General features: G+C 37.1%; 1 protein-coding gene across 1 annotated transcript; it reads right to left on the bottom strand.

The window, feature by feature from the left end:
* Window positions 1–7: 7 nt before the first annotated feature.
* LOC105058575 (26S proteasome regulatory subunit 7) lies at window positions 8–9,984 on the bottom strand. Its single transcript, XM_010941538.3, has 10 exons — window positions 9,771–9,984; window positions 9,118–9,199; window positions 7,488–7,579; window positions 7,234–7,311; window positions 7,073–7,134; window positions 2,395–2,539; window positions 1,972–2,190; window positions 1,687–1,868; window positions 749–924; window positions 8–478 (listed from the first exon to the last, which is right to left on the bottom strand). Exons 1-10 carry the CDS (start codon window positions 9,852–9,854, stop codon window positions 321–323), a joined length of 1,278 nt encoding a protein of 425 aa, XP_010939840.1. The 5' UTR covers window positions 9,855–9,984; the 3' UTR covers window positions 8–320.
* Window positions 9,985–10,336: the final 352 nt, after the last annotated feature.

The raw sequence follows: 10,336 nt of genomic DNA, 5'->3' as shown, positions 1-10,336 counted from the left end.
CAGTAAATTTAACTCACTTTGATTCAAACTTGTTATTGATGATTGCAAATGGAAGCATATATCAAGGACCGGTGTTTTCAGTAAATGGAGAGTCATGTTCAACGTACATCATCTCGGGGTTATATTACCACAAAACTTGAATACCTAAGCATCTCCTTGCAAAGACCTACATTTATTTTCACCATAATACAGTATGATGCAGTACACAGATCTACAGAAGGTCCAATGGGGCAGGCAGCATAAGCGACAGACCTTCTCCCATACCTTTTTTTGATAGAAGACTTTCTCCCATTCCAAATGGGAAAAAAGATGTCGATCAGTTAATTGTAGACCATATACCTTGGCGTAGCACTAAATTTCTGGTAGCCTTTGATAACCTTGTTCACCGCATCAAGAAAGTCTTTCTCTGTAACTGTTTTCCTTCGTGCTCGGATAGCAAACATTCCAGCTTCAGTGCACACACTCCTTATGTCTGCCCCTGCATTAACCACATAAAAAAAGCTAATCAATGGACCCTGAAAGCACTAGCAGGAAACAAGACCTACCTCCCTAAGCATCAAGAACATGGTTACCATATAGAATTTCATCAAGATAAAAAATTTTAAAACACAATTTTTTGATATACCCAAGACCGAAAAATCATAATGGTTGAAATCCACTACAGCAGCATAGAAACCCTCCCGAATATAAATGTGAACATCTTTGACAATTCTGAAACTAGAAGCACTATAAATCTGTGGTATCTTACCAGTTGAATTGGGGCAGAGGCGAGCAAGCAGTTCAAACCGAATATCCCTCTCACAATTCATTGTCCTGGTGTGAATCTTGAATATCTGTGTTCTACTCTCCAAATCAGGTAAACCAAACTCGACCTTGCGATCCAGTCGTCCAGGACGCAGTAGTGCTGGGTCTAAAGTATCAGGTCTGCATTAATTTTAGTAATAGAAATTAAAAGTTAGATTCAGCTTTGCCTGTCTTACCTATAAATTAGTAGGATTCAAAATTTTGGACTGTTGACTCCCAGTGAATTGATTCAAAAAACTAATGAAACTGGATTGGCCCCATAAAAATTTTCTTGACCCCAATTGCCAGAACTACCATGAAGGATGAGATCAAGGACTGCAACAGAATACCGGGACAGCTGCAGTTGTAATAACTAATGATGTTGCAGACATCCCAAATTGAGTTCAAGAACTTACCATTCTTCACAAACAAAATACTAGGATGTTTGCAGTGCTAGAAGGTAAAAAACAGTGCTCAAAGCTGATCATGACGTACGTATTCCAAGTTAAGTTGCAGGGATCCATTTTTCTAATAAAACCTGCTCAAATTCATTTCCATACCCCAGAACCAAGAAGACCTATATATGAACATGACGTACACTAGAACCATAAACAGGGTCTCAAAATTAAACTATTTAATAAAGAAAAGATTTTTAATCCAACAACAATCAAGTCGACAGGAGTTAAATACAGACCTTATACTCCAAGTTTACCTGTCAATTTTCAAGGCAGAATTATTTTTCTAAAACATTTAACCAACACAATTGTTGAAATAATACAAGAATAATACAGATATAGAGTATGTTGTCATTCTTCATTACAAGATACCAAGTAAGATCTGATATTGATGATATTTCCAGAGTAGATGACTCAAGCAAGTATTGAACAAACTGAAGAGACATACCTATTAGTTGCCATCAGAACTTTAATATTTCCTCGAGCATCAAAACCATCTAGCTGATTAACAATTTCAAGCATAGTTCGCTGAACTTCATTGTCGCCACCAACCCCATCATCAAAACGAGCACCACCAATGGCATCCACTTCATCAAAAAACACGATGCAGGCCTTTTTCGAGCGGGCCATCTACTCCAAGAATTTAATTAGTTAATAAAAAGAAACTTAGGTTATGACCTCTTGGAGATGATAAATCATAAGAAATCTTATGTAACTGGCAAAGTTTGACAACCTGGAAAAGTTCACGGACCATCCGAGCCCCTTCTCCAACATATTTTTGGACAAGCTCACTTCCAATAACACGAATAAAGCAAGCATCTGTTCTGTTCGCAACAGCTCTAGCTAGCAGTGTTTTACCAGTTCCAGGGGGACCATAACATAGAACTCCTTTAGGAGGATCAATACCAAGCTTAACGAATTTCTCTGGATGAAGCATAGGAAGCTCTACAACCTGAAGCATACAGTGTGAAAAAAAATGATAAGGACCTCAGGGTGTGGCTTTAACCACATGTACATGCATGCATGCCTAGTGAGACAACCACCATTTGTACACATGATTGTTTCCTTTAGGAAACTCATGGCACAAGATCAGATTGTTTTCTTGAAAAAAACCTTTATAGACAAAATTGTCAAAACAAAATTAGTTCATACGCACTTCTCGCATTTTCTCAATTTGCTCCTTACATCCACCAACATCATTGTATGTAACATCAGGCTTTTCTTCCACTGTCATCATCGTAACACTTGGATCAATCTTTGGTGGCAAAGGAATCTGAATTTGATATTTATTCCTATCAACTCTGCAAAATTAAAAGAAAACATGATAATAAGAAAAAATCAAGTAAAACAGTCAAATCTAAATTATATAGAAAGTTACAAGAAAACAACTATTTTGCTTGGCACTCAGCAGATAATCTTAAACTTAACTGACTTACAGGCAAAAATGCCCCAAACTATTATCTTAAACCTTTAACATACGAGTACCAATACTTAAGATAACATGACTCAGATAGCAAAGGTTAAGTAAAATGAACTCTATCCTTTTCATTTCAAATTTAAGGAGCAAGGAACAAGAAAGTAGGGGCAAGGTCTTGTGTTACGGGATTAATAAACATAGGTGGGAACTACAAATGTATTTGCTATTTAGTCCTCATCTTGCACCCAAAATTTCATGGCTCCTTCAAGAAGAGCATGAAAACAACTGTGAGGACAGAAACAAGAGCCCATATCTGCCTTCAACAGGAAAACTGAGTACCGGAAATTATTAAAAGAAAAACATAACAATATTACATTATATAAGCAAAGAAAATGTGTATATTATGATCAAAGGTCTAAAACATGACAACTACAATAGAAGCCATAGCATGCATAGGACTGAAGTGGCATTAAAGAACTCTGGTTGCAAGATCTAATCATTAGAATACCAGAAGGTCCACAACAGGCAAAGGATCCGTTATAAGTGCTGGAATCAGAAGGTGACATAATATGAGGAGCAGAGTACAACTTAACCAAGACAGAGGAAAGTTAGCACATGCAAACGGGCATAACAATATAATGATGGTCTATTTACACACCAATAAGACATTATTCTCAAACAAGTGTTAGAGTTATGCTCAAGCAAGTGTTATCATAATCAAAAAACTAAAACAAAAGAACCATATTAGCACCATGGCCAACTACAGCACCAAACCAACTGGCTCAAAAATATTATTAGGGCAACAGGCTTAGGCGCTTTCAACTTGGGCCATGCAACTCAGGCACTAAATTTTTGAATATTTCTCATTCCATATTGAAACATTAGTATGTAGGGAACTTTGCATGGGTTATCTCTGAAGCTCCCTCACATTCCGATCATGGCAGTCAAATGACATAGAAAAGGTGAAACATTGTCTTCCCAGACATCAACTTAATCTCAACCAACCATGAACAGCATTCCTCTTCCATGATTACTCTGTTCCAAGAGGAAAAAAAGAGCCAAACACTCCCAGAAATCTTGTCATTTACATCAAAATAAGAAAGTATAAGAAATATCCTCAAGAAAAAGAAATGTTTGAAACTTTCACATCAGAAACCCAACTTCTAAATACTATAGTTATGGCACACCGATTGTTTCAGAGCCTACACCATTAACATTCAAATACTCTCACCATTGATGCAAATCTATCCCAATGGAAGATATTTACCTAAACACCCCAACCCCCCTGCGGTGCGGGGTGTGTAGCGGCCTCTTCATCAGCTATAGAAAAAGTTATCATATACTAAGAGGAATGATAGAGAGCAGCCTCCATGGGGAGTAGACGCAGCTCAAGAACATATTGCTTGAAAGGGGAACAAACAAAAAATTCTACCTTCGTGAGGTCTGGAACAGTCAAAATACATGTAAAGAATCACCAAGAAAATGTTTAACCCTTTGTACCCAGCCTTCAGACAGAAATTCATCACCACACTAACATTTCACAGGACTCAGACGAAATAATGCCTCAACTCAAGGAACAATATTTATCACCTCAAGAACCAAAAGGAATAATTAACAAGGTGCATATTTTCCTAAAAGCAAAGGATTTTGATTTTATTTGAAATATGGAGATGATGCTCCTTTTATCTATTCATTTAACTATCAGTTCTCGTTTTTGTAAGATGTTTCTGTCATTTCAGTGCACTTACAACCATGGTTCGCCGTACCGGGCCGAACTGCCCGGTATGGGGCGTACCGAGCCAGACCGATCCCTTACCGGTCCGGTTCGGGCCTGTTTTTCGGAAAAGGACCCCGAACCGCACCGAACCGAACCGGGCGGCTCGGGCCCATACCACTCGGAACCGGGCGGTACGGCTCGATTCTGGACCGGTTCGGGGTGAACCGAACCGTACCGCCCAAGGAGGGGGGAGGGGGGAAGGTGGGGGCCTTTTCACGTGGTTGGAGGGAGGGAGGGGGGAGAGAAATGGGCGTGGCCCACTTCACATGGGGGAGGGTGCTTATACGCCACTTCACATGGGGGGAGAGCCTGGTGCTTATAACCAGGCCTTCGGTGTTCTTTGAGAGTTCTCAAGAACATCCATGGCCGTGGGAACTTAATCGTTGAGACCTCCAAAAAATTAGAAAAGAAGGCCAAATTTTGTGAAATTAGAGTGATTTGAGAAAGGCTGATTTTGGCCGGAGGTAAGATAATCTGTTATTTTATTAATAAATATTTTTTTTATTTTGTTGTTAGAAATAGGATAAAAATGAGGTAAAATAAAAATAGGAGAAAATCATGCCAAAATCTTATGATTTTGGTATGATTTAATTATATGTGATAGATCTTTGGAAGATCTACATGATGACACCAAAATTGTTATTTTTGTTAATTATATATTTTTTAAATATTTTTAAATATTTATTTATTTAAAAATTAAAAAAAAATAAATTTTAGGAAAAAAAATTAGAGTTTGGGAATCATGTTTAAAATAATTCAAGCTACTTAAATCTAATTTCAAATTTTTTTTAAATATTTAAAATTTAAAAATTATTTTTTAATTATTTAAATTTAAAAATTTAATTATAAAATAAAAAAATATATAAAAATAATGTTATATTTTAGTTAATTTAAAAATATTATTTGAAGCATATAACATATTTATTTTGAATTTATAAGTTTTAAAATAATTATTAAAATTACTTTAAAATTATATATAATTATTTTAATTATCATAAAACCATCGTGTTTTGTTATACTTGCATATATTTTAATTATATATATATACTGTGGACGATCTTGCACGTGGAGTAGGATCTATGGACGTATCTGGATCATCCTCGCATTATGGATCCTATTATCCATAGCCACCTTATGATCCATATGCATATGGTGCATCCGAGACATCATCTTCTAGTGGTTACTACCCTATGCAGCCTGGAGCATCTTACGGATCAGATTTTGCTACTGATATATTTGGATGGGCTCCTCCACAACCGTACCATTATCTCGAGGATACTTCTCAAAGTCAGAATTTTAACGAAAGGTCTGAGATGTCTTACAATCCAGAGAGGATGCCTTATGGGATGATGAATATTCGAGAGTACGGTGCAACTTGGCTAGAGGATTGGACTGATATCCCTTCAGACTATGTTGATGATCCAGACATCTACGAGCATCACAGACACTCGACAAGAAATTAAATGTAGAGTACATCTTAAGGTTCGTATATCAGTTATTGCACTTTGTACTTAAATATTTAGATACATTTTAATGCGTATTTTATATATTTTTTCTTTAGTTTTAAGATGACATAGTTGAAATATAATGTAAATAAATATATATTTGAAATTTTGGATCAAGAGTCTTTGTACCGCAACCTAACTCCAAATTGAACCCAAATATGTCAATAATATGCAATATAATGCCATATTGAAGTTGTATTTATCAATTATTAACTTCAAAAATCCAAAAAAAATTTGAAAATCGAAAAAAATATTGTGTACCGGTACGCCTAGGCGTACCGTGCATCGATATGGTATGATACCGGTACCGTACCATACCGATCCGGGACCGGCACGCCGTCCAGTACCAGTACAGCGAACATTGCTTACAACACCACCTTTAAATAAGTTTCCAAAACTTTGACCAGTCATCTAGTGTAGTATGGCAGACAACAGTAGTATTCAGCAAAGATGAGCTCAATTAACAAAAACCAGCAACAACTGTATCAATGTGACAATGTGTTCATATCAATTGCACTTTTATATCAATTACTTTTTTGCAACACCAAATATGGTTGGTTAACTTATTGTCCCGCCCGTGCATAAGAATGTATAGGTCAAAACACCACGTTGGTTCTGCTTCTTCCAAAAAGTTGCTCTACTTGCTTCATATCTGACATTAACTTCTAATTTCCTCTCAATTCCCTCTTACATATTTTCTCCATGTTGTTGCTATTACATTGCTTTTCTCACCATCTAATGTGTTATGATAATGTTCAAGGTTTTAAGTCCTAGAACTAGATCCTTTAATGATAGCTTACATGTATGGGTCATGTTGGTATGGCACACCCCCTATTGACACGTTATGCTGCTGGAGGTGAGATAGTAGCTATATCATACATCGGTACAATACCATATCGATCACCCTATCAAACTGATACCTTGTTAGCTCAATATGATACACTCAAATCAGGGGGAATGTTTCAGCACTGAAAACCTTAACAATATTAGTCGAATCATTGATAATACTTTCATAGCTAACACCGATATTTAATATACTCCTATTTTTGCAAACCAAAAGAATCATGACATTAACTCAGAGCATTCATTTACAAAAGATGTGTCTGTTTTTGTGGCTACAAGCATATGGACTTACCCTACACGCATTCCCTCTTCAATATCAGTTGGAGAGACTTTGTCACCCAAGCCAACCACAAACTGCATATGACAAATATATAGTGTCCAACCTCCAAAATAACAGTCAGTCAAATATCCAAATTCCCTGAAATTAACTTATACGAAAATTAGAAAATATACCTTGGCAATTTGCTTGACGTTTATCACATATTTCGCATCTTCTGTGTTTGGGCTGATAATCTTTGTACATCTTGCAACCTTCAAAAGAAATAAATAACTGCTTCAAAATGGACCGCACGCAAATGATAATAGCACTCTAGTAACTCATAGTAACTTTTAAAGAATAAAAGAGTAAACAAGGTTAAGAGCACGCGCAACACGCATGCGCGCATGTGCACGCAGAGAGAGAGCGAGAGAGAGAGAGAAATATCTACTTGAAGAGGTTGCTCCTCCTGCATCATCTGCTTGTCAGAAACTAAATCCCACTGGCTTGGTGCAGCCAATCCAGTGTCAGACTCCTTAATACCTGTTGTTCAGAGGGAAGAAAATAACATCTTAAAGTTGAAGAAGTGTTGCGGTGCATATATAATTTAAATTACATAACATGAAGTAGTTTGTGACTGGATGTAAGTTTCACATGAGAAAAAGCAATGAACAAGAAGCAGAATGAGAAATTTCTTCCCATCCAAGCTAGCAAATACTACTCATTGTGCTGGTAACACATGTAACTAGTACGTTTGCAACTGGTTAACATCTCTGAGACACTACTAATGCTCACCACTGCCATGAGAAAAACCAAAAAAACAATGAACAACTCCAGTACTTTAGTTCTCTAGGCTTCCATGGGTAAGGAGATGGATCCATAATATCTAAGCTACATGGAAGATGAGGATTGATACAGAAGTTCTTGCCTCACATGGACAAATATGTGAGAATCACACACTTGGTACTTGGAATTTCTATCAAGAGTGCAATGCTCACCCTGAAATTGTACTCCTGCTCTTAGATCTGTTTTTCTACAGTTCAAGACTCCTCTAATCCTGACTAATTAATATTGGTATTACTTTAGACTAAATGCAAGGTTCCAACCCATCTCATCCATTTCATGCTGATTAAGCTCTATCATCATTTCATTATGCCAGCATGATTCACATACCTCCATGGTTAAGTATTGACATAGCTACATTCCATAAGAACATATTGAAGTTAAATGAAAGATTGAGTGATTAACAAAATCATACTGTCCAGCAAATTGAGAAAAGGCTCATATTTCTATATTGAATACGCACACCCATTTGTTTAGATGAAAACATGACAATATTAATATCCCTGGTTGTTGTTGCTCTGCTGCTGCTGCTGCTGTTGAGACAGAAACTTATCTGTCCCCTCTGTTTACCTATCTCATATCTTCAATCCATGTTAGCTCAGGTCTTTTCCTCCTATATCTTGATCTGTCATCTCAAAACTATGCACATCTCTTTATTCGGTACGTGTAAATAAAACCAAAACTAGTTCTCCACCAGTTTGCTGACAACTGGTACAGCTTTAATGCCTCCTCAATATAGAAATTTTAATGCTTCCAAGTTCTACCAACCAATCAATCTCAACATTCATATCTCTCCCTTCAACATGCTGAACCATAGGATATTGCGGGTTTCATTTTCAATTTTTAAGAATTTCTCAAGTCACTAAATGAAACAATCAAGTCATCCCAGCTCTTGGCCATCCATTTGGATGGACAGCTAACTTTCATTTGAAGTTCATGGGAAATGGCATTCCATTTATTCTACCTATTTATATTCATTTGAAAGCTTTCATCCTCCACAGTTCAAGTTTCTTATTTAACCTTGTCTTCATGTCATCAGTGAACACTTTTGATAAGGCTACTTCATCAAATGAACCCTATAGCTTATCAAGAAGGAGGAAAAATGATTCTGGAGTTCAAACTTTCTGGTCCTAAGCAAGAGATGCAATTTAATAGATCAACAACCTCATACTGGTATTACTTATTTCACCATATCTAAATTGTGCTTGAAACAACATTAATTTTGTCCGACCACGTACCACATAGGTCATTAACCTTCTTAGCCATCTCCTTAATTTCCTTCTCAGCCTTCTTAATGCTCGCAGAGTAAGGTCCAAGTCCCTGCCATCCAACATTCTCGATAAATTAAAGACAAAACATACCAGCAAAGCCATAATGAAAAAGAAAGAACGAAAAAGTTCATGGAAACAAAGCACTGGCGAAGCTTGAGTGCGAACAAAGAAAAGGAAAAGGTGAGGACTAGAAAAGAAAAGGAACGCAACCAATGGATTAGAAAGAAGAAACAAAACATAATTAGTAAACAAAGTATTACATCGAAATCAACCAAAAGAAAAATCTACCAAAGTCGAATTTTAGCAAGAATGGATTAGCACTGGCCAAGAAAGAAGCCAATTTGACTCAGCTCCACAACGAGAGGAATCTATTACTCTTTACCCAAGAGTATATGATATCAAAAAATCCGACAAGAATCGAACCCTAAAATTTAGAGAACATCGAGCAAAGAGGACCTATAATATAGAGATTCTTAGAACTCCCAAGAAAAAACAGAAGAAACATCGGAAAAAGTTTCATCTCCAGAGAAGAGCACAGATCTATGACCCTCAAATTAATTTGAATGTGATGAAATCAGGAGAGTGGTGGAGGGAGAGGGGAAGGGATATAGAGGACGTACGTAGGTCTTGAGGAGGGCGATGTCGTCATCGTCAAGGGGGGCAGGGTTCTTCTCGTTTGTCTCGTCTTGGGGCTCGGGAGCCATGGCGACGGCGGCCGGCGCGACGATCTGCCTCTCTCTCCCTCTTTCCTGGGCGATATCCGGAGAGAAAGCAGAGCAGCATACAGCTGGGGGGCGTCCCTGCTTTTCCACCGTCCGTATTAATGTATGTACCTCGAACTAGAAGGCAGATTAGCGTCTTTAGATGGTATTCCCCAACTTTATTATTTAAACCTAGATACAGGTTCTTTTGTCCTTATATACCTTTTAGTTGGCCTTCGGCACTCTCCAGCGGACTGCATAATGGTGGTTATAGTAATCCTTGGTGCATGCCTAATAATAATTACAAATTAAAAGACATATAAACAGAGTAGTATTTTGCAAAATATTTTTAAGAAAGGGAAAAATTAATCTCTTTGCTTTCCTAGAACTATAAGTTCACAACTATTCATACCTTGTTTTTGATACATTACTCTTTCACTATAGTTTGATGCTATGTAAACAAAAGAATAAATGGGTGCAAGACC

Source organism: Elaeis guineensis, chromosome 15 (assembly GCF_000442705.2).
Source record: "Elaeis guineensis isolate ETL-2024a chromosome 15, EG11, whole genome shotgun sequence".
Lineage (NCBI taxonomy): Eukaryota > Viridiplantae > Streptophyta > Magnoliopsida > Arecales > Arecaceae > Elaeis > Elaeis guineensis.
Note: the sequence above shows the minus strand (reverse complement) of the source record. Positions and strands in the feature narration are given on the sequence as shown.

Coding starts and splice junctions, on each gene's coding strand:
- LOC105058575 (XM_010941538.3), bottom strand. CDS start 9,854: ATGGCTCCCGAGCCCCAAGACGAGACAAACGAGAAGAACCCTGCCCCC. Junction 2,191..2,394: donor AAATTGAGAAAATGCGAGAA/GTGCGTATGAAC, acceptor TGTATGCTTCAG/GTTGTAGAGCTTCCTATGCT. Junction 1,869..1,971: donor TGGTCCGTGAACTTTTCCAG/GTTGTCAAACTT, acceptor TTCTTGGAGTAG/ATGGCCCGCTCGAAAAAGGC.